The sequence below is a fragment of the Sporothrix brasiliensis genome (genome assembly GCF_000820605.1).
Source record: "Sporothrix brasiliensis 5110 chromosome Unknown Cont21, whole genome shotgun sequence".
In the NCBI taxonomy this organism is placed as follows: domain Eukaryota; kingdom Fungi; phylum Ascomycota; class Sordariomycetes; order Ophiostomatales; family Ophiostomataceae; genus Sporothrix; species Sporothrix brasiliensis.
In genome coordinates, this window is record NW_024467140.1 from 1,325,833 (window position 1) to 1,348,653 (window position 22,821).

Consider the following 22,821-nt stretch of genomic DNA (forward strand, 5'->3'; position numbering starts at 1 on the left):
GACAGCCCCGAGAGAGACGCCGAGCAAGTATTCACAGTGAATTTGTTAGAGCTACTCTCATTCTGGAGACCTAGAAGCGAAGAATCAAAAGATAGATTGCTTTTCTTGCTGCCCTTGGGGTCTCGCCCAGAGACAGTTGATACCTATGTACTCCGTAAAAATAAACCTCGCCAATCCCAGCCAAATGCCAAACGCCGCCCAATGCAAAAAGTGTGATGTACAAATTGTAAAATAGTGATGTCGAATCACCACCGCCTTAGTCGCTTTCCTCGCCCTCCTCGGCGCTGCTGACCTCTTCACCGGCCTCGAGTGCTGCCTGTCTCCGCTTGGCCGCACGCTGCCGCTTGCGCTCCAGGAGCTTTGTGAGCCGCTTCGCATTGTTAAACACGCCCGTCGTGGCGGCGCCGCAGGCCGCACAGCTCGGGTCGCGCCGGTATCGGTCGAGCGCGCACTTTTCGCAAAAGTAGTGGCCGCAGCGTGTGATGACGGGCTGCTTATAGCTCTGGCGGCAGATGACGCACGCAAAGGGGATCTCGCGCAGCAAGGCCTCGTCTTCGTCATCGTCGTCCTCGTTGTTGTCCGCCGCCGAAGCGCCAAACCTTTTGCGGTCGGCGCTGGCCACGATGGTGCCGCCCAGGTTCTTCTTGCCCCTGGTCACGGCCTCCCACTCGCTGTCCAGCTGCCAGCCTTGCTTGTAGTCTTCGCGCGCGTGCAAGAACTTGCAGCTGTCGCCGAAACCACAAAAGCCCGTCTGCTTGTAGTCCTTGCAGACGTCCGGGCTGAAGTCGGTAAAAGTAATGGTGCGGATGTTGGCTGCCGCCTTGACAGGGCCGACCGACTTGGGCGGCGCGACGCCGCCCATCAGCGCGCCTGGCGTTGGTGCCGCTGGCGTGGCTGTTGCGGCCGTTTTGGCCTTGTTGTCCTTGTCGTCAAACATGTGGCTGCGCTTTGTGGCCACGTCCGTGTCGGCAAGGAGTGCGCTGCGGTCGGCATAGTGTTGTGGTTGCTCGAGCTCGGTCGGTGCTGCCACGCCGCTTTTTGAGGATGCGCCTTCTGTCGACGCACCGATCACGCCGGCCCCGTTTTTTCTTCGCCGCTTCGCTTCCCGGATCGCTCCCCGGCCTTCGTCGGACGAGTTGCCGGAATCGCTGTCGCTTTCGCTATTTGCTGGTGGCGGCGTTGGTGACCGTTTCCGCATGTTCGCTTTGCCCTTGCGGCCGCGCGCCTTAAATAGAACGGGCGCAACTGGGACAATGCCTTCGACAGCGCCGCTGCCGTCTGCTGCTGATTCCGACATGACTGTGATATAATGTGTGAATTTTTGGAGAGACGATGGCCGAGAATCTGGCTCAAGCAACGGTAGCTTTGCGTAGCTTTTAATGTAACAATATCCAGTCTGATATCAAGATCTGGTTGGTGGTAGAAAGCCACAGCCACAGATGGAAGCTTTTCGCCACACTTCACTCTGTTACATAAGCGAAATTTACAAGTTCACTCTTGCCACCTAGTTGCCGTTTTGGGGGCTGTTGGTCCTGGCCCCTTGTTTGGTGCTAGTGCAATGCTCCATGAGTGGGGCTCTGTGATTGGCCACAGCACTGGGTCTTGTGCAGGGGCGGCCAAATTGTCAACATTATGCACGACAAGCTTGCGACGCGTTCTGAGTGGATTCAATTGCCTGTTTTGTTTTCATGAGTCGCGGTCCGCCAGAAGATGGGATCAAAAGCAACATCAACCGCTCGCTCTTTTGACTTTGCATAGCATGGCCTTTTTTGAGCCACCATGGCTATGAGCGTCTGTTCAGATGCTTCAATGCTCTTGTTTTACCCACTTTATTTACCGTCGTAGTTACTACTCGACGTAGATTCGTCAAAGGAAGGCACGACTCACAGTTGCAAACTGCTGGAAGGTGCATTCCGGGCCCAGTTTCGCAGCACATGGGCCTCTCTCCGGCCTGGTCTCGCTCCTCCAGCATTCTTATAGCGTAATACTTCGTACGTGCGGCCGCTCCGTATTACTTGACCAATATGACTCGTACCCATCTGTGTGGACACCCTTGTCGAATTTGTTTTGTTTGCATCGCAACTATCTCATCCCAGACGACCGGCCGAAGTGAAGCACGCCGGTCTGTCGCTTCTTCCCTGGTCCCTGACAAAAGCTGTTCGTGCTCCGGTAGTGCAATAACACTCTTGGTAGTACATTGTGCGATGGCATGTTATGGAGGATGTACCCATGTCTGACTCTATCGCGCCTGCCTATCGTGTTGTCAACAAAAACCTCGTACTTTCCATCTCCGGAGACAGGATTTCCGCACATTCCTGCCCCCTTTTCGCTTCGTATCTTCCTCCTGTATCTTCTCTCTTTATTTCCCTTTGTAATATGTACTCTGTCTTTTCGCCTCCATTCCTTTTGTTTGTTTTTGTTCTCCCCTCCGCCTCGGTTCTTTCGCCATTCCTCTAGCTGCGGGGGCTGTGACAATCCTGAAGCCCAGTTTGCCCAGGTGCCAGTATAGTCAGTTCGCTGGTTCGGAAACGCGATCGACTACGAGCGACAAATCCAAGCGAGACGGTGCAAACAAACCGCACGGAAAAGAGCAGAGAAAATGAGAGAACCGACGTCGGCGTGTCCTCCTTTTCTGTAGCGTCCCGGTCCGGTGTCTCTGTTGTTTCTCAACCCTTCGCTTGTTGATACTACCCGCAAAGCACCGTTCTCAGGCCGCCGGTCATCCGTCCAGAACGCGTGTTTTGTTTCGCTGTCAACCTGCCCAGAGCCTCGCTTCTCCCGCTGTTTCTCTTCCTCTCACTGGAGCCACTCGGAAACCCACTGAGCGAATCAGACGGGACCTTGGCCAGACACGCCAATTCCAGATCAGCCTTAACCTTGCTTGGTCGCGTATTTTTTTTGCTTGTGCTTTTGGGCGTCCCCTCTCTTATTTTGCGTGCAATTCGCCATATTCCGCCTGGGGCCTGCTGTTTTCTTTTCTATCCCCTTCCTTACTTGCCTTTCCCTCTTGTTCTGGACGTCTGTTATTTCTTTCTTGTCTCTTTCTTTTCCCGCTTAGTTTCCTTACCAGAGTGTCTCGCCAAACGTTGACTTGCCTGCAGAACAGCGGAGCAAGGAACGGAGTGCATTCGGGGGACCTGAAGGAATTTATCCATTATTTTCCTTTTATTTTCTGTACCTGCTGTTCTACCCCCACCGTGTTCTTGTGATTTTGCCATTTCCCCTTTCTCTCCTTAATTCTGCCGCAGCTCTTTTGGTGTCTCGGATTGGAACAAAGGCTACTACCGCCCCAACGCAGCATTCGCGCTCCCTTGCTTTGACGAGAGCGGCCATCATTCGCGTCGGATTTGCCAGCCGAATTCGACCACCAACCCAACACACTCATTCAACGCTCGTACGATTGCAGCAAGCGTTCGGTCCTTTGCATTCACCTTTTTTGTCTTCTTTCTTTTCTTTCGAGGAGCTCCTTTGTTCTAGTTTTTCTAATCTTACTACCACCACGTCACGTCAGGTGGGTGAGACGCGAACGTAATCTCTTCCCGCCTCAATACTCCGGACACATATTCGCGGCCAGGAGGCGACAGAAATATTCGAAAGCGAAAGATCGCGTGCTAGACGAAGACGCATATTGTTTACCGAGTATTGGCACATTTTCGGCCCGGTTGACACATTCGATACGTGCCGCCGACGAGGAGGCTCGAGGGAGCCGGTAGAAGCAATATGGCTTCGCAACCCGATGGCAGCCCGGCGACGCCTACGCCGCGTCACCGGCTGACTGGAGTTGAGCGGCCCTTTGCCCTTCACCCGCCCGCGATGTCCTTCGGTGCTGGCTCGAGCCACCACTACCGGTTTTCCGATTTCGACGAGGGAATGTTTTCCGAGCACGCTGAAGTTTCGGCCGATCAAGCTAAGCGCGCATTACGCGCCCACCTCGCCGAAACGGAACGCCGTATGGCCGAGGCTGGCCGCTTGGGTACCGCTTTGGTCCAGCAGCAGAAGGACCTCACAGACCGGCTTCGTGAGGTTGAAGAGCTGCAGTCAGAGTCTGACTTGGCACCAGAGCTCAAGAAGAAGCTGGCCGACCTGGAGAAGGAGTATGACGATGTCGCAAGGGAAACTGCTCGTGCGTTCTTGCCGAAACAGCGTATTCCCAGCAATGAATCTACTGGCTCTCCCGAAGGAAAGGGAGGACGGGTAAGTTATCTACGGCCATATCTTTTTGTGGTGCGGTCACACGCTCCCTTGTGCCATCACTAACGACCAAACCGCAGAGGTCTTTGAGTCCTGTCAAGTACGAAAGCCACGCGTCAGGTTCCCCTAGCAAGCTGACCGTCTCGACTCGCAAACAACGCAACCAACCGACGAATCGTGTACACGACATCGAATTCGCGGCCGAAATCAGCACGTCACTTATTTCTCAGGTTCGCGGCCTGCAAGCTCTTCTGGCTGAGCGCGAGGAAGAGCTCCGCGATACCAAGCAGGACCAAGCCCGACTCGAAGACGAAGGCGAAAGTCTTCGGGAACGGATCAAGGAGTTGGACGAGAGCGAGCATCGCTACAAAGAGGAGAACTGGAATCTCGAGACACGCATTCACGAGTTCGAAGCTGCACAGCGTGATGCTGCTGATAACGAGAAGAAGGTGGCCCAACAACTTGCCACTCTCCTGGCAGACAAGACCAAGTCACAGCGTGAGCTTGATGAGCTTAAGGCCTCCCATTCGCGCCTCGTGGATGACCACACAGCTGCGGTGAAGCTCCACGACATTGAACTTGGTACAGCCAAGCGTAATATGGCCATGGCGGACAGCGAGAAGGCTGCCCTCCAGCGCCGGATTGATGAGCTGGCTGGCCAGAACCAGGAGCTTGCAAGAGCCGTGTCGATGCAGCACCGCACCCGTGCTGTTGAGAGCGATGCCGTCCCTGCCACCAGCGATGATGATTTCGACACTGCTGCTGATAACATCACACCTGAGCACTCGCCCCCGGCATCTCCCATCAAAGGCACTCCGCGGCACTCTGTTCTGGAGTCGGAGACCCTCAAGACGTCCCTGCTCCATGCCCAGCGTACTCTGCAGAGTCTGCGTACAAACCTCCACCGCGAGAAGACAGAGAAGCTTGAGCTCCGCCGCATGCTTCAAGACACCCGCGACGAGCTCGAGCGCGCCCGTTCTGACCCTAACGGATCTGGCTCTGGTACCTCAAAGAAGAACCGCAAGGACCCTATTCATAACAAGCTTCGCTCTAGCCAACTTGGTGGCGCCCGCTCTAGCCGGACTGACCTCTATATGCTGGCGTCCAACGACCCGGATTGGGAAGAAGTCCAAGGTGACGCGTCGCCATCAGCTGCAAAGGCTCGGGCTGGTCCTACCGACGTTAGCGACCAGTTTGACACCGCCAACGAGGCTCAGCTAAGCGACACATCCTTTGCTACTGCCAACGATGGCGCGGGAACGGCCGAGGACTTCCATACGGGCGCCGAGGCTGTATCGAGTGGCGAAGATACCATGACTGAGACCGAGCAAGACGCGAGCCGACGTCGTACGCTCGTTGCCAAGAGCGGCTCCGCAACCGCGGCGGATGCTTCCGTCGACCTTGACAACGACCCTGCCAACCAGAGCACTGCCTCAACTTCCGACGACGATGACTTCGACTCGCCTCGGACGCCTACTGCTTCTTTGTCAGCATCCGGGGTTTCTCGTATGCGCCTTCGTGCCAGCCGCAGCTCGCTTGCATCTCGTCGCCTACGGCATATGAGCAGCGTCGATGAGGTTGGCAGCAGCCCCGGTGGTATCCAAGGCAGTCCATACAGTGCCGCTGGCTCTCCTGCTACGATGGCCCACACGCCAGGATCTGTTAACAGCACTCCCCGGGTGGCGGGTCCTCAACAGAGTCTCTTTGCTGAACTGGGTGACCTGGGTGAGGACAGCGATGAAGAGGTTGCGAGCGACGGCACCCCCAGCCGCGTTCGCAGCCCGAGGATCATCATCCCGTCTGGCTTCGGCGGATCTGTAAAGTCTACCAGCAGCAGCAACTCGATTGCTCATTCGCCTCTGACCCAGATTGGCCAGTCACCCAAGATTGTCATGGTTGACCGTTCTACGCTCACCGACGCTGTGACGATTCTTCCCTGGTCTGAGGCCGACGAAAAGCAGGCGCAGACTGGCCTTGATCGCACTCCAGAATCACGCCCCTCCTCTTTCATGTCTGAAGGTGCAGGGAACGTTGGCGAGAAGCTAAAGGAGTTCCCCTCACCACCTACGTCTCCTCCTGGCCGTGGCAACCTCCTCACGCCGGTTGTTTTGTCGCCACCAAACGCGGAGCCAACGTCTCGCAGTATCGAGGCTGGACCAGACTCGGAGCCAGACGTGACATTCACACTCTCCGAAGTGTTCTCAGTGCCTATCGACCCTGTCGCAACGCCGATTGTGCCGGCAGTCTTTACTGTCTCTGGTGTTAGCCTGATGTCGATTGAGCCTGTTGCAGAGCCAGAATCTCCCAAACCTTCTCCAATTATTCTGGGCATGTCATCGGTGTCGGTGGAGCACGTCACGCCAAAGATGCCTACCACACCGGAGCCGGAGCCAGTTCCTGCTTTCACAACGTCGCTGTTGCATGCTGTGAACGTTACCCCCATCGAGCTGCCTGCGCCAGTAATACCCGTCCCTGTGCCGGTGGTGCTGCCGAAGGAGGCGCCGCCAACATTCACCTTCTCAGCCATCGAGAAGCAGCACGTGCCACCCGTGGCAGAGCCGGAGCCTGTTATCGTGCCACTTGACCCTCTTTCATTCTCTTGCTTCCATGCCCAGAATGTGGCTCCGGTCTCTGAGCCGGAGCCGGTGTTGCCACCCATTGAGCCTTTCACTTTCACCGCGCTGCAGACCCTGCACGTGGAGCCGGTGCAGGAGCCCGAGATACCACTGCCTCCCCTCCCGCAGTTCTCGGTTTCAGACATCCAGCGCCAACACGTTGAGCCCATCGCCACGCCCCAGAAGCCCATGCCGACGATGGTTGTTTCTAACGTGCTCTCACAGCACGTCCCACCCTTCGTTGTCGGGGAGCCAGAAGAGGAAGTGATTCCTGTTCCTGTCGGCGTGTCCACTGCAACTCAGACCGATGAGTGGAAGCCCGAGGTGCCTGTTGCTTCGGCTGGTGTGATCGGCGCTGGGGCTGCGCTTCTTGGTGGTGGCGCAGCGGCGGCAGCCGACCTTAATGATGATAGTGTGCCTCGCAGCCCGAAGCGCAACGGATTCATCCTCCCGAGAGACTTCGACCCCATACTTGCGCAGGATGAGAATGCTCGGCCGCGTGGCCGTCCTACGACTCCCAATCGGGAGAACACAAGCGCGCTCTTTGGCTGGTCAAAGGCGAAGGGCCCTTCTACGCCCATCATTGCCGAGGATGAGACTCGGCAGTCACCGAACGCCAGCCCGCTTGCCGAGACTCCTGAGTCCCAGCGTCCTTTCAAGGAGATTTCTGCCAATGCTAGCGCTCCTAGGCATGCCGACCACAGTCAGGGGCATGCAGATGACCAAGATTTTATGCCGTCTTCTTCTTCACCTCAGTCCGTGATTCGTGATGAGGCCTTTGAGACCACGCCTCGTACCGCCGGCCGTGGATTCAAGTCCATCCCACCTCCCGAGCACACCCGCACCGCCTCCCAGGATAGCAACACTGGCTCTGTACGGCGAGGCATGCACTCTGATGCCATCCGGAACGAGATCGCCGCTGCTGCGCTTGCCAGCTCCCGGCGTCCTGGCTCCTCGTCTAGCAACCGGCGAACGTCCAGTGACTTTGCTTTGCCGCCGTTACCTGCTAATCACAGGGAGGTCATTGAGGCTGCACGTACGGGATCTGCTGGTTCTATGGCTGGCGAGATGGCCGGTCCTTCAAACTGGCGTGTTCGTACACCCACTGGCTCTGCACGGGAGCCCGCTTTCGCCACCCAGGGCGGTGCGACGCCCACGCCACGGGCAAACAGCCGTACGGCTATCATTGGTGATATGCGGCCCCCATCTCGCCCGGCATCCCGCACAAATGCAAGCCAGACTGGCGCCTCTGGCGTTCATAACACGATCAGCCGGCAGACGTCCATGTCTTCGTTTGCGTCAGAAGTTGATGCCCGATTCCATATTCACGATGGAAGTGATGTCTTCGGGACTGGTTATGGCCATACCGATCCCCGCATGATCCAGGCTATCACCCAGACCATGATAGGCGAGTACCTCTGGAAGTACACGCGTAAGACGGGCCGCTCCGGCCTCTCTGAGAACCGCCACCGCCGGTACTTCTGGATCCACCCGTATACGCGGATGCTCTCTTGGAGCGATCATGGCCCAACCCCCGGAAGCCGTTCTGAGCAACGCGCCAAGAGCATCCCCATTGAGGGCGTCCGCGTTGTGACCGACGACAATCCTATGCCGCCTGGCCTGCACCGGAAGAGTCTTATCGTCATTTCTCCTGGCCGCACTGTCAAGTTTACCTGCCCGACCAGTCATCGCCACGAGATTTGGTTTAACGCCTTGTCCTATTTACTTCTTCGCAACGATGAGGTGCCAAACGATGGCATGACCGCCAACGGAGAGCCGATCACCCGCGAGGATGTGGATGAATTCAACCCACCATTTGCCGGCAATCGCCTGTCTGCAGCTCCCCAAGCACGCCGCCGGCCGCCGGTGTCCCTTGCGTCGTATAATTCGCGCACAACACGGAACGAGTCGCCGGCATTGGACATGTCCATGAACATTCCGACGCTGACACCGACCCCTAACAAGAAAGCGTCGGCTGCAGCAGGCTCTATGACTCCGTCGACGTCTGTGGCTGGCCTCACATCTCGCAGCCGCCTCAGCCGCATCGGCGGTTACTGGCGGTCTAGCCAGTCATTATCGGCGCAATTCAATAGCTTCCGTGGTCGCAGCACCACGCCCCTTGGCCACAGGCACACGAACAGTGGCGCACAGGGCAGCGGCATCTACGAGGCTAGTGAAATGAACGACAGCGCCGAGGAGCTGCGGGCAATGTACGAGGCGCAGGACAGGGCATCTGACCGTCTTGAGAATGTCCGAGCGTGCTGTGATGGTAAACATGATGTCGGTATGCTATCGCATAGTTCGCGCCGCCACCGTCACTCTAATGGAGCATCGTCTGTCATGTCGACGCCGACACATAGTACTAGGCACCGTTCTTAGAGCACTTGTCCCTTGCCACCTTGCTCTTCACCCGAGTCATTTCTTTCCTTATTGTCCGTCATTCCTTTCTTGTCTTCTTGTCACTCATTCAATGCTTTCCGCCAATTTCTGAGCAATCCCGTTTCCCTCTCAACTGTTCAATTTGTCATGTTGATGAAGCATTTCGCGTTTTCGCCTCGCGGTCTCGTTACGATTTTATGCCTCTCTCTCTACCTCTCTTTCCAGTCTTTTTCCTAGTGTCTTTTTCTATATACTCCTTGTCAATTATTTGTTTTGAACCCAATTTCTGTCAGTCTCTACAACCTACCTTTCGCTGTTTCCAAGCAGCCAGGCTGTTTCTTTTACTTTCCTTTCGTCTTTTGCCACTGTTCTCTTTCTGTGCTTTCTAAAAAGCCCATGTTGTCCGGCGCGACGAATGGCCTTAACCGGCAGCCGTTTCTTTTGATTAGTCAAGTTTGATGTGTGCTTCTTTCTCTATGGATCCCATGTATTACCTTGTTATCTTCCTTTCGCGTTCGTCTTCCACTTGCTGGGTAGCCGTGAAAAAGGTCTAACTAATTACCTGCTTTCGTTATGGAGCAATAATCTTAGGCGTTGCTGCTCAAAAGAAAACGACGAAAAAAAGACGGGAACGGATTTGGGGTTCTACTTGGTATTACATGTTGCTACCAATCATCAGGCGTATAGGTTTTACTTTACTCTCTCGACGACTTGATATCCTACCTATGCATCAAATTGGACAAAAAATGCTCTGACCTTGCTCTTCTCTGCTGTGATCATGTTACAACTGTCGGACGAACGCATACCTACGGGCTGATACGTAAAGTCTACGCTGATAGAAAATCCTTTGGAGATTAAAATTTTTGTTTTGAATTTTGTTCTTTTTTTGATGTTTACCGACCCAGGCCCATAGTTTCAAAAATCAAGAGAATGCAATTGTCCCCGAGTCCGTGTGGTTTATAAAACGCAAGTGGAAAACAGGACAACACACATTGTTGTTTTGTTTTTGTTGTAACAAAAAAGGTAGAAGACACCCAGAAAACATCCCACGCTCGGCTCTTTTTATTGCCTTTCCGTCGTTGGTCGTCCTCTGCGCATGTCGTGCATCTCCTCCGCCCGTGCCTCCCCAAGCTCCATGCTTTCCTCCCGGTTCGTACTCGCAATGCTTAGATAGCAGTGTCGTACGGGATGGGGGTGACGGTCTCCGGGGCGTTGTCGTCGAGGGAAATTGTGCGGGCTTCCCGCGGCAGGACGGGCTGGCGCTTCAGCTGGACGGGGGTGCCCTCGGCCTTGGCCTTCTGCTTCAGGGCGGCGTTGGTCTTGACGCGGCGCAAAAAGTCCTCGCGGGACCGCGACGGAGAGACGTGCTCGATGCGGACGTTCAGGCGCTTCTCGATGTACCGGTGCTTGACCTTCTTGTAGATGATGACACCGACGGCGTTCTTGGCGACGTTGTAGATGACGCCCGTCTTGCCGTGGTAGACCTTGTGCGGCATACTGTGAAAATGAGAGCAATGTCAGTGTTTCTGTTCCGCATTTGGTTCCATCGTCCATCGTCCCACCGTCCCGTGTCCGTAGTTGCTCAAAGTCGATCGGTCGTGCATTCTTCCTTCCGACCATCAATCTTAAATCTCTTTCATCCGAAGAACTCTCTGGGCAAGCATCGTGGCCGAGTCTTTCGCGTTCGGAAACCGGCCGTCTCGTGTCGGAACTGGGACCGGGACCGGGACCGGGACTGCTGGAACTGGATAACTCTCATTCGGGACGGTATGGTCTTGCTTACCCCTTCTGCACGGCACCGTTCGTCTTCAGGTCAACAATGTCGCCGACCCTGTCAAATCACAACGTCAGCATTTCTGTACCACCTCGCAAAGACGGTTGTCGTCCGTCTCTTCCTCCGCGCTCGTCTGAATCCAATATTTTGCTTCGTCGGTTCATCGGATGGAATCGGTACTGACTTGTACTGCCGAAGGTACGTGGACAGGCGGATCATGCCCTTCTCACGGAAGTTCCGTGAGAAGGCATAACGCGTACCGGAACGCAGACCAGCGCTCTTACCCATGGCGACGGTGGGTTATGATGTGTGGGAGGAGAAAAGGTTGGGGCGGTGTTGTAGTCGAAGGTGAAAATGGAAACCGAATCAAAGACTCAAATTCCCAATCGGATGCTGGCGAGGAAGAGGTGGTGATGGTCGCAAGAACTGAGGTTGTGGCCGTAGACGGTAAAACCCCCCGCGAAAATGTTTGGCGTGCAAAACTTTTAGGACTGGTGCCCCCAAGCGGAGGAAAAATTTGGCCGTAAGGGCAAAAAAATATCAGGTTTGTGTGGGAAAGTGGAGACACAATCATGTGACTTAAATTTCACTGTCAAAAATGGAATGGCTTAGTCATTTCTTTTCCTTGCAGATTACATAAAGCAGCTCCATAATGCCTGCTGTCGACCAATAGGGACGCCTCGCACAAAAACCTATTTTTTTTTCCCACTGGCGTTAGGGTAAAAATTGTCCTCACCTCTGCGGATTTTCTTGTGAGACTACTGGACTTTTTCCTTGCTTCTTTTTCTCGTCTCTCGACTGTCCATCCACATCACCAAACCGGACGACAACCCAACAACAAAGTCGAGATCTTTGTTCACGATGGCTCCTCTGTCGTACTCCAAGACCGCCAAGGTCCCCCGTCGCCCCTTCGAGGCCGCTCGCCTGTTCGTCAGCTCCCATTTTGTCCTCGCCGGCCACTGAGCAAGAGCGTGTTCTCTTGCCCAAGTCGTTGTGAGCATCCAGCTAATGGGGGTATTTTCATTTCTGCAGTGACTCTGAGCTCAAGCTCGTCGGTGAGTATGGTCTGCGCAACAAGCGTGAGGTGTGGCGCGTGCTGCTCACCCTCTCCAAAATTCGTCGTGCTGCCCGGTGAGTTTTCCCCCTCGATTGTGGATTTGTGAATGCGTTGAATCTCGCAATGTCTGCATTTTGCGAAACGTTTTGTTTGTCCTGTGTCGATTGCACACCATGACGACCGTTCTGGACAGTCTAAACTAACCAATTGCCTCGGTGCACCCCCGAACTACAGTCAGCTCCTGACGCTTGACGAGAAGGACCCCAAGCGCCTGTTTGAGGGTAACGCTCTGATTCGCCGTCTGGTGCGTGTCGGTGTGCTCGACGACTCGCGCATGAAGCTCGATTACGTGCTGGCCCTGAAGGTCGAGGACTTTTTGGAGCGTCGCCTGCAGACGCTCGTCTACAAGCTGGGCCTCGCCAAGTCCATCCACCACGCCCGTGTCCTGATCCGCCAGCGCCACATCCGCGTCGGCAAGCAGGTCGTCAACGTTCCCTCGTTCATCGTCCGTCTCGACTCGCAGAAGCACATTGACTTCTCCCTGAAGTCGCCCTTTGGCGGCGGACGCCCCGGCCGTGTCCGGAGAAAGAAGGCCAAGGCCGCCGAGAAGGGCGACGGCGAGGAGGAGGAGGATGAGGAGTAAGCGTGTCGCACGCGTCGTTTCTTCTACAACGTACTGCACCGGAACGAAATTGGGGGCGATGGCCGCCAGCAACTGGGGGAGCGGATGGAACAGGAGGAATGAGCGTTACTTGCCGACAGGCGTAATGCCTGTCCTCACGCAGATTCTGCTGCTGTTATCAGGCCTGTCCTGGCTATGTGTCTTTGGCGCATCGGATCTATAAAAACATTCGGATTATGCAATATTCAAATTCAAAAACAGCGGAAAACCATACGTTTTCTTTTTCTTCCTGTTCGTTGTTGTGTATATGCGAGCCGTCCTCGATATATTGTATTGCGTATAATTGTAGTTGTATGAGCATAATGAAGCGGACATGCACTTTTACTATGTCCGTGTTACGGCGCTACTACGGCGGACAAACCATCATCGATTGTGCCGGGCACCGAACAGCATCCAGAGGCAGCCTGTGTGGCTTGCCCACTGCTTCGTCATTTGATGTCCTTGGCTTGCAGGTCCCATCCTTCATTCCGTCCAGTCTGGCCTCTCTCGGCTGGTTGTCGTTGGCGGCTCTTACGTATGCTTTGTGGAGTGTGGCAGCCGCAGCAGAGCGGCGAGATGACCTCACAAGTGCAGTTCTGGACATGGGATGCCGAGCCAGTCCCGTAAAGCATCGGGCTCGACCGACTGTAATTCGTAGCGGGAGACAAAAGGCGGCAGAGCCTTCTGCTTGCGTGGTATTTGAGGCTGTGCTGGCTGCTAGTCGCCCGGCGCACCGGCACGTGTTTTGTACCTGTCCGCCGAATTATTACACGCTATGAGCTGATGACACCGCTGAGCGGCGCGTCTCCAGGAATAAGGTACTCATCTGTGGGATCATCGACCGCAAAGCTTGCCATATTTACTTGCAGCGTCCCATCCCCTCTTTTCCGGATTTTCTGCGATGAGAGCTGCTTCATTTAGCATTACACCAGCTGCCTGCCCTTCCTGCCCATGTTTTCCCGCCTGACTTACAGTGAGCCTCTGCCTGATCATTCTTTCCTGCCGGCATCCGAGCTTTCGACCGTCGCGTCGTCGCAAATTGCTACCCAGAATCGGTGAGCAAACCAACAGACGGCGCAGCACAAGGCAGGCGGCTAATTGCCCACTTCCCTCAGAAGGCCGCACCTGCCGATCGACAACTGGCGACTGCCGTCGGAGTGTTCAGAGGCGCCAACTTGATCGTTCCTTCCTGCCTTTGAATACGCCGTACTGGCGTCGCAGCCCGCTTCATATTGTATCTCCCACTTTTTTGTTTCTCGTCAAATTTCATTTCCTGCTTCTCTTCTCCCGCCCTCTCTGTGCGCCCGTACCAACATTCGGTACCCAACGTACGACAGACTACTGGCCACCGCTTCAAGCCGATCCAACCACAGGTCCCTCGTCACCCCTGGACCCCCTTGTTGCCTAGCGGCCGTAGGCCCCCCGTCCAACGCCCAGCGCCGCCATCAATCTGGCCCTCGAACTACAGAACCTGCGGCTCGCCGGGTTGTGGTTTTATGGCTGCAGCATTATTTCTTATTTTCCATTCCCAGACATCCCACGGCGCGTGCAGCCTCAATCAGTTCTAGGCCGTCACCCCATTTTCTTCCCCATTTCTTTTGGAGCGCAAGGCAACCAGCTCGTTGATTCACCTGCGGTCTAGCTTCCAGCTTTATTTTTCTCTTTCGATTTTTTAGTTTCTTTCTTGAGCGCATCTTTCTCACGCCACCGATCTAGTCTCTCCTCCATAAATACCATATTGGTTCCTTGCGACTGGACCGGCAGACTTGGCGACCGCTGAAACGGGTGTTGTTACTCCTCGACAGCAAGAATTACCAGTCCTTACACAGCTTTCAGCCAAGATGAAGGGATTCCGACAGAAGCTCAACCGCAACAGGAAGTCGACCTGTGAGTACACACTTGCATTTTCTGGAGGTGTTTTTTTTGGAGGACTTTCGGAAACAGAAGCTGCAGATTGCTAACCCGAGTATAGTTGACGTCGACACCGTAGCGCCTCAACGAACCGACTCGGTTACCACGGCCGGCTCCGGGAATGGCGCAAACAGCGGCACTGGCGACAATGTGGACCATGAGTCGCCCGAGGCGGCGGCGCAACGGCTTGTGGTAGGTAGAAGGCGGTTACGATCGGCCATGCCCGCGAAGGGCGGCATTGGCCGAGATGGCGGTGGTGGTGATCAATGGCTAACCTCGTTCTATAGCGGACATTTTGTATGAGCGAAGTCGACGAAGCTGTAAGTTGTGGTCGCAGCCTACCCTGCCCCCATCTCCATCTATATGTGCTCCCGCTGACTTCTCTCCTGGAACAGGGCGCAGAAGTTGCTCTCCTACCCAGTATCGTCGAAGCCGCCGAGTCCTCGCCCCAGGCCGCCACCGAATGCGCACGCTACATTCGCAAGTTCCTTCACCGCGACTACTGGTCAAGACCCAACTTTGTCTACAACGCCATCATGCTTATGCGCATTCTTGTCGAGAATCCGGGTATGACCTTCACGCGGAACATGGACAAGAAGTTTGTCGACACCGTGCGCGACCTGCTGCGCGGCTGCCAGCACGCCCACATCGTGCACTTCTTGATCGAGACCCTCCAGGACTTTGAGAGCAAGGGTGCGGTCGACGAGGGCATCGGCCGCCTCGTGGAGATGTGGCAGAAGGAGAAGGCGAAGAGCAAGTCGGCATATTCGGTAGGTCCTGCCTTCTTTCAACTCGTGTAAGCTGCATTCCAAAATCCTGACCTGGACCAGAACCAACCTCCGCGACAAGCCCAAGGAGGCCAGGGCGGCCTCTGGCACCGCCCACAGCAACAGATGTGGCCTCAACAGAGCCAAAATTACCCTGGCCAGGGCAACTTCAACTACGGCCAGGGCGGATATGTCAACCAGGGCGGCTTTGTTGGGCCGGGACATGACTCTCACAACTCCAGGCGTGGACCATATGAGCGCGGCCATACTAGTGCCGCCACTCTTCCCAAACCGCGTGAGTTGCGGAAGCGACTGGATGAGGCGAAGACAACGGCCAGCGTCCTGGCTGACGTTGTCAACACGACGACACAGGACGGTCTCCTCAGACACGATCTGGCAGATGACCTTTCGGCGCGCTGTCGCCGTGCTACGAACCAGGTGCTCGAGTACATGAACACCCACGACCCGATCCCAGACAACTACGAGATGGCGGCGCTGCTGTCTACGCACGAAGTTCTCGAGCAGACGCTCCACCACTACCACCGTGCGGTGCTCGAGGCCCGCAAGAGTCTTGGTGTGGGCGAATCGCGCCGGACGTCGGACGGCAATGAGGCCTTTGAGATGACGCCAGCCGGAAAGGGCAAGGCCAACGCTCCCCAGTCGCCGGTGGCCGGGGCTCCCAGCGGAACAAACGGCAGCCGCAGCCGCAGTGAGAGCCACAGCAATGGCCTCGAGAGCCCAAGGAGCGGCGACGAGACCTTTGACCGGAACGAGGACGACGACATGATTGCCGCAGCCATCGCCGCTAGCACAGCACCCGGTGCCAATGCCCGCGGTGGACGTGGCGGCTACCAGCAGGGCGAAGGGTCGTCTGCGGCTGGACCGGCGAACGAAACAGAGAACCCATTCGCAGACAACCTCCCCGAGTCGTCCCGTTCGTCGTCGCGCGTCCGGCCCGTTTTTGGTGCCGGTGGTGGCGCATCCTCTTCTGCTGCTGCTGGTGCTGCCGGTGCTGCCAGTGCTGCCGGTGCTGCCGGTGCTGCCGGTGCTGCTGGTGGCAGCGGAAGTGGGACGGTCGCGTACGTGGACAGCGAAAACGAGAGCGACGAGGAGTATTTGCGCGTCCAGCGACGCAACAAGGCCCTTGCCGATGTTGGAAGCTCGTCTTCGTCGACGGCGGCTGCTGCAGCTGCTGGTGGTGCATCGTCGTCTACGTCTGCCCCGCCGGTCCCGCCCGCATCTAGTAAGCCTGGCCCGGCGTCGCCCCGTATTCGCACCCCGAGCCCACCCACCGAGTTTGATGCTGGCGTTGGTGGCAGCTCGTCCTCGGCTGGCCCGGTTGTTGACTCAGAGGCAGGGGGGAGCGGAGGACCTGTCTTCCGCTACTAGAAAAGACCGTGACGAGGTTTTTGCGCTGCACACGTGTGATTCGCTTGACTGTCTCGGATCTGAGAACGACGTGGTCTGCCTTTTGCACATGACCCGGTCCTAATTTCCTGAACCTTGTACTAGGAATGAGGTAATTTGCATTCGAGTTTTGCAGCGAACTGTTTTTGATGCTGGCTATTTACGTTGATTTTTCACATGGAGAGCTTGGTTACAACTTTTGAATATTGCCATCGCTGCCGTCACAGCCCTTCCCATTTTCTACCCTCATGATTCCCATGTCAAATTACTCACATATTACCCTTTTCGTTTCACACATACCTCTACCTCATAGCTCGTATTGTATTTGCTTTGTTTTTTTTTCTCAAGAATTTTTGTTTCTATCCGTAACAGCGAACAATACAGCAGATACCCAGCCATATTATACCCCGAATTTTCTCTGGTTTTACAATGACCATGCATTTATGTCGAGACATTTCTCATCTTTTTCTTCACCCGGTGCGGCATCCGCCCCGACTGGCGTGAGAACAGAAACCTATACTGAATATTCCGCAATGGCATGTGCCGCCTCTGCCTGGCGGAGACGCAACTTGTGAGGTCTCAGCTTTGCTTTTTTGCTACAATGCTTTCAAACACATTCGCCCTGTATCCGAACATTTATTTTTTCTGCATGCCAACCTCTTTCAAGCACCCCTGTCTTCAGCTGCCCGGTCACGAGTCGATTTTTGCAAAAGGTAAGACAATTTTCTGAGACAAATCGTAACGCCCCCCCCACCTGGTTGGGAACCTCGAGCTCTCCCACCGCCTTTCCCACGCACCCCTGATGGCCGGCTGTTTGTCCTACCGTGGCCGAGGTACACCAAGAATCGAGGACTTCGATAACTTCGAGTCCATAAGGTGGCGAATAAGAGCAGACTCGATCGTTTATTATTCGTTTGCACGACGACAGCTCTCCCGCAACAACTTTGTCCACCACCAGCAAAGCGGAGTCCCTTTCATGAAACCCATGGCCTATCACTTTCCCTTGTACACCCTTTCTGGTGCTTTCTGCTTTTCCTTGCTTTATCTGTCGTAGTTCTAGTTTTTTGCACTCACATCAATTTTTCACTTTTTTTTTTCACTTTCTTATTTGGGTGTTGTTTATAGCCACACACTCCTTGGGATAGGATTGGGAATCGAATGTATTATGCAGCCATCCCTTGCTTCACACTCGTGCATTTGTCTTAACATTTTCTTTTCATTTTCATCCTGGTATGTGCTCGTCTTCTTGCTTTCCCAGGATCACTCACGCTTACCCCACCGATTCCATTCTCGACATATATCGAAGGCGAATATTTATGCGTCCTAGCCCGAGGAGAAAATAATGTTCCTTACACCGTGGGATGAGATGGTGGATATTGGAGAGGACCTGAGAGACAGCGCTCCATATTGTATTCGTTGCTGTAGTTGTAAATCGGTGGCCAGATATCTCGCAATACGGCCACGGTATGTCTTGCAGGCACACCTACTGCTTAGAAACCGCTGGTGTCGAGTCTTGAATGCTGTCTTAGTCCAAAACGAGGGTGTGGGAGGTGGACGGAGAGACTCTGTTGCCAAGGCTGTTTATGTATGTTGTCTATCTAGGTTGCTGCCCTTTCCTTTCCACCTGCTTGGTCACTCACCCTTACTTCTTCTTCGCTATTTCTGTAGGCCAGACGATATACCATTGTTTATCATTTTTAATGAAGGGCAAGGGCAATTGTAGCATTTTCAAAAGGTAGCATCAGTCTCTTCTGCAGCTTGTTCCGACCACCGTCTGTCCCTTTTTAGTTCCAACCATTTCTGATCCGGAACACGACGTTGGTTACTATCGCGTTGCCTTTATTGCCCGAAGATCTGTTCTCTTATTATCTTGCTCCCACGCTTCATTCGCTCCTTCCCAATCGCGCACATGGTCGTTCCTTCCTAATCGCGTTCTGTTCTCCATCAGCCTTTCCTGTTTCCACGTCTCTGAAATTGTTGTATATTCTGCCCGCGCACCTTCTCTCTTTTGCGTGCCTTTATCCCGCAACCTTTCTCGAACATCTCTTCCATACGTCGCTTCTTGCTTGGCAGACCGTGTCACCCTTCTCATCCTCTCGCCAGACTACACATTCGTCGTTGTTGATTTGTTGTCACGAACGTACCACCGGAGCCAAGTCTCACTCCGCAAAATTATAACGGCGACTAATTCGCCTGCCAAGGAGGCAATTGCACTCCCATACGGCACTACGAACATTTTTGGACAGCCCGAGGCGCCGCCAATTTGGCTACGACTACAATGGATCCTCGAGATGCTGCTTCCGCCGGAGAGGGCGATGGGATTGTAATCACTTTCATTGACCCTCGTCATTTCCCAATCCTGGCTGACGTTGCTTCGAGGATCCTTGTTACGGCCAAAGATCTGTCTGTGGCCTCCGGGCTGCTTATCCTTCCTCCGGTACAGGACTCTCTCGACGCACTTCCACATGCAACTCTGGTCGATCTCTGTACTGAGGTAAAGTCTGCTGCTGCTTAACGTATTGCCCTGTTTCATTTCATGTCGCCCTTTTACAAAAAGCTGACACAGATCAATATTGTCAGCGCCGTATTGGCATGGTCACGGGCCGTATGGCTCGGGAGATGCGACGTATTTCGCACCATACCGGACCGTCGTCTACCGAGGCTGCTTTGGAACGCTTCTTGGTGACACAACAGATGGTAGACGTTGCTGATGAGGCTGTGCAGGCCATGCAGGAACAAAATGGCAGCCCTGATTTGTACGACAAGAGCGTTGGTGGCATTCAGGTGCTCATGATGTCGCTGATTTGCTGCTGGGCAAGCCACATCGAAGTGTTCGGCCAGCTCGACGAAGCAAGGGTTGCCTCGCACTTGTCAATGATGACGAGGCTGAAGACAGTTACGTGAGTAGCATCTTTGAAGCTTGTCATCAAAATTTTTACCTTCTTGCTCTTTCAGCTGACGGTCTTTTGGTCTCACAGCTGGAATCACCCCGTTGCCCAGGGCTCTGGGCTTGTAGGCCATCCACCTGTCTTTCGAGACAATATATGTTATAACACTCCTGGCGTACAGGGTCTCGCTCTGGGGAATCTCCTTAGAGAGGGTGTACGCTTGACCATAACAGGATTGCCTTTGGCGGGTTTTGAGAGTCGGCTTGCACTCTACGTGGCCAACTGCAGAGCGGCACGTGGGCGGATACTCCAAGACGGTGACAAGAATCACGGTTCACAAATCCAAAAGGGTATACACTACCTCAAGTCGTCAGTCAAGGGCCTGATAAGACTGCAGTTTGTTGTAAACGCGCCCAAGGTCGATGATCCTTTGCCCTCACGACAATGTCCTCGTCCTACGCCGGGTGACATGGCCGCACTAAAGCAGCTGATGTTGGTTGCTCCGGTCCTGGAGTCGCTCGCAATCGTGGGAGACCCAAGCTCTCACTCCGACGGATTTGCCGGTGGGCATATACCGGGAGGTACGAGCGACTACTCCGCCTCGAGTAGCCGCCCTTCTGGTATAGACTTTTATTTGCCTCCCTTCCGCTTTGCAGCTGGCGAGCGCTTGCCACCGCTTCGCAGTCTACACCTCTGGCGATACGACTGGAGATGCCACTCTGCGGATGATGTTTCTACGCACTGGGACCTTAGCCGACTCCGATCGCTCGTTTTCGACGGAGCGCCGCTCCGCTGGTTCTTGGGAACGTTGGCTATGGACCAGCTGCGCAACCTTACTGTTCTACGGATTGAGGATGCCGAGTGGGGTTTACAGCCTAGTGAAGCACGCCAAGCAGCGTTGATGCTCTCGTTGATGTTAACTCATCATATCGAGAAACTAGAGTGGCTGGAGCTCATAGGTATCTACACGGACAACCTTCCCGTTGCGGCGATTCGGCGGCACCAACTATCCCTCGAGCGTCTTGTATTACGGCACCCCTACGGGCTCCGATCAGCCGTTGATGCTGTCACGCCTTCGGTGTCTCCTGTGCTGCTTCTGGCACTGCTGAAAGACAGCGACGCAGGTCCCGGTGCAGAAGCATTTGCCGCAACAAAAGACGACCCTGGTGGTGCTGGCGGCCTATGTGAGGCAACGGAAGCTTCCCAAAATGGAACTACCCAAACGACGACCTCTGAAGAGACTACTATATACAGTGACGATAAGGAGGATACAGGTGACGACTCGCAAGATGACACACCCAGTGTAACTACGGATGGCACTGCAATCACTCCTCCGTCGGATGTTGACGAGCAGCAGAACGAACCAAGCGAAGAGAACACGAAGCACGGACTTGTTGAGCACCAAAACCACCCACATAACCATGAACACAGTCTCAATAGCCATCTTGAGCCTACTCAGTCACATCTTGTCAGTGTCGAGTTCGATATGGACGAGCGCCACATGGGACCACACGATGAACCCGAGATCATGACACGGTTGGCCCGGCTTCCCATGGTGCGCAGTATTTCACTGGCGGTACCATCCGTTCTCAGGAACCTATATTGCGTGCCAAAGTACGACGTGGATCTCCACAACGCGCTGCAACGCTTACTGTTTGTCCTCGGCCAGCGGCAGCAGCGAATGCATGAGCAGCGAAATGCGTCGCATGGCAGTGGCCAACGACGTTCAGGCTCTCTGCTCCTCCCACTAGAGCAGATCACCTTTTTCATTGACGGCTTCACCCCTCTTCGCCGCACTGAGCCTGGATGGGACAAGGACCGGCACGACACCCTGTCTGGTGAAGTAGACGAGGCTGCTACCCGCGAACAAGAAACTGCAGAAGCAGAAGCCTTGCGCAAATTGATGGCAACTTTGGTCACACGCGTAGCTGAGACTACGGCATCAGAACAAGTGTCCCAGCCCTCCGAATCCCCTAAATTAGACACGGCCGCTCGAGGCTCAATATCAACGCCAAGCCTGGTTGTGAACCCGCTGCCAGAGGAGATGCCGCGGACATCCACTACGGAGTCGACGACGGAGACTGTCAAGATGAGTTCGACCATGAATGACAGTCCGACTACACATGGACTGTCGTTCCTCCAGCCGCACAACCCAAACGAGGTGGATGCCACACCGGGTATTGCCCAAGCACTCATGTTGCGCAGCCAGAAAATTCGGCCTCAGCGCTGCATCATTGCAGAACTGATTTCTCCGGCAGAAGTCCCCACCATGTCGTGCAGTCGTCAAACTGACGCCCAAAACCACAACCCATACGACAGTTGCAGATTGCTCACGTACCATGTCTACGAAGAGTTTGCCTGCTATGCGGACGAGCAGAGCCCGGACCTGACGTACTACCAGAGACGTGACCTGCGCGAGAACAACCTCCGTCCTCGCCAGCGGATGAAACTTCCCTTTGTGGTTCACTTTGAGCAGCCGGCCAATCTCCCACCGCCCCGCTGGGATGTTTTGGGTGTTCCTCTTTATATGTGAACTGCCCATGTAGAGCCAGAACTGCCGACTGTACAGTGCATGTTCGGTTTTAGTCGTTAGTTGGTTTGTTCGTCTCCGCATCTCTCACTTTTGAATCTTGCAACATTTTCTTTTTGGGGATGCTACGATCTTCCTGTTATTTATTTGATACGTGCTCATTTACTGTTTTTGATACCTTTCACCTTGGACGGACATGTGTTGCGTGTTTCTTGAATGGAGGTTGAAGTTTAAATTTTTGGCAGTATCTGCTATTTGCAGGCGCTGCTGGAGCCTCATGCTGCTCATCGGGCCGGACAACGCCTTGCTCTCGGTCCATCCTGGCATTACGTTTATATTCTTTGTTCCCGCGTACACGCGAGAAGAAGTGGAAATGGAAACAACACAAAACGCAGACAATGCAGAAACGGATGGGGAAAGGTGAAATCGGGTGCTGGAAAACAACAAACATGACCGGTAGTATCCATCTCGAAGGTAAAACAAAGAAAGAAAATCCCTAATTCATATCCTAATGCATTATGAGAAAAAGCAAAACGTCGCTAAACAAGGGCAGTGGGTAAAATGTAGGGTAGGGCGGGACGTGAGGCAGAAAGAAAGCAAAGAATTATTTGTTGGTACACGCAGGGGATAGGCGCTACGAA

At 54.6% G+C, this 22,821-nt stretch overlaps 6 protein-coding genes across 6 annotated transcripts; 4 read left to right on the top strand and 2 right to left on the bottom strand.

The window, feature by feature from the left end:
* Positions 1–256: 256 nt before the first annotated feature.
* SPBR_05145 (uncharacterized protein) lies at positions 257–1,297 on the bottom strand (the record flags this gene model as incomplete). Its single annotated transcript, XM_040763422.1, has 1 exon — positions 257–1,297. One exon carries the CDS (start codon positions 1,295–1,297, stop codon positions 257–259), a length of 1,041 nt encoding a protein of 346 aa, XP_040615415.1.
* A 2,423-nt stretch (positions 1,298–3,720) lies between these two features.
* Positions 3,721–9,185, top strand: SPBR_04543 (nuclear migration protein; the record flags this gene model as incomplete). Its single annotated transcript, XM_040762820.1, has 2 exons — positions 3,721–4,194; positions 4,272–9,185. The coding sequence occupies 2 exons, from the start codon at positions 3,721–3,723 to the stop codon at positions 9,183–9,185; spliced, it is 5,388 nt and encodes a 1,795-aa protein (XP_040615416.1).
* Positions 9,186–10,351: 1,166 nt separating this feature from the next.
* Positions 10,352–11,247, bottom strand: SPBR_05217 (large subunit ribosomal protein L21e; the record flags this gene model as incomplete). Its single annotated transcript, XM_040763494.1, has 3 exons — positions 10,352–10,682; positions 10,969–11,016; positions 11,144–11,247. The coding sequence occupies 3 exons, from the start codon at positions 11,245–11,247 to the stop codon at positions 10,352–10,354; spliced, it is 483 nt and encodes a 160-aa protein (XP_040615417.1).
* Positions 11,248–11,820: 573 nt separating this feature from the next.
* On the top strand, positions 11,821–12,659 carry SPBR_05244 (small subunit ribosomal protein S9e; the record flags this gene model as incomplete). Its single annotated transcript, XM_040763521.1, has 3 exons — positions 11,821–11,885; positions 11,992–12,090; positions 12,251–12,659. 3 exons carry the CDS (start codon positions 11,821–11,823, stop codon positions 12,657–12,659), a joined length of 573 nt encoding a protein of 190 aa, XP_040615418.1.
* Positions 12,660–14,518: 1,859 nt separating this feature from the next.
* On the top strand, positions 14,519–16,744 carry SPBR_04743 (uncharacterized protein; the record flags this gene model as incomplete). The annotated part of the gene is made up of 5 exons (XM_040763020.1): positions 14,519–14,564; positions 14,650–14,780; positions 14,876–14,908; positions 14,984–15,358; positions 15,419–16,744. 5 exons carry the CDS (start codon positions 14,519–14,521, stop codon positions 16,742–16,744), a joined length of 1,911 nt encoding a protein of 636 aa, XP_040615419.1.
* Positions 16,745–19,456: 2,712 nt separating this feature from the next.
* Positions 19,457–22,183, top strand: SPBR_04669 (uncharacterized protein; the record flags this gene model as incomplete). The annotated part of the gene is made up of 2 exons (XM_040762946.1): positions 19,457–19,662; positions 19,939–22,183. The coding sequence occupies 2 exons, from the start codon at positions 19,457–19,459 to the stop codon at positions 22,181–22,183; spliced, it is 2,451 nt and encodes an 816-aa protein (XP_040615420.1).
* Positions 22,184–22,821: the final 638 nt, after the last annotated feature.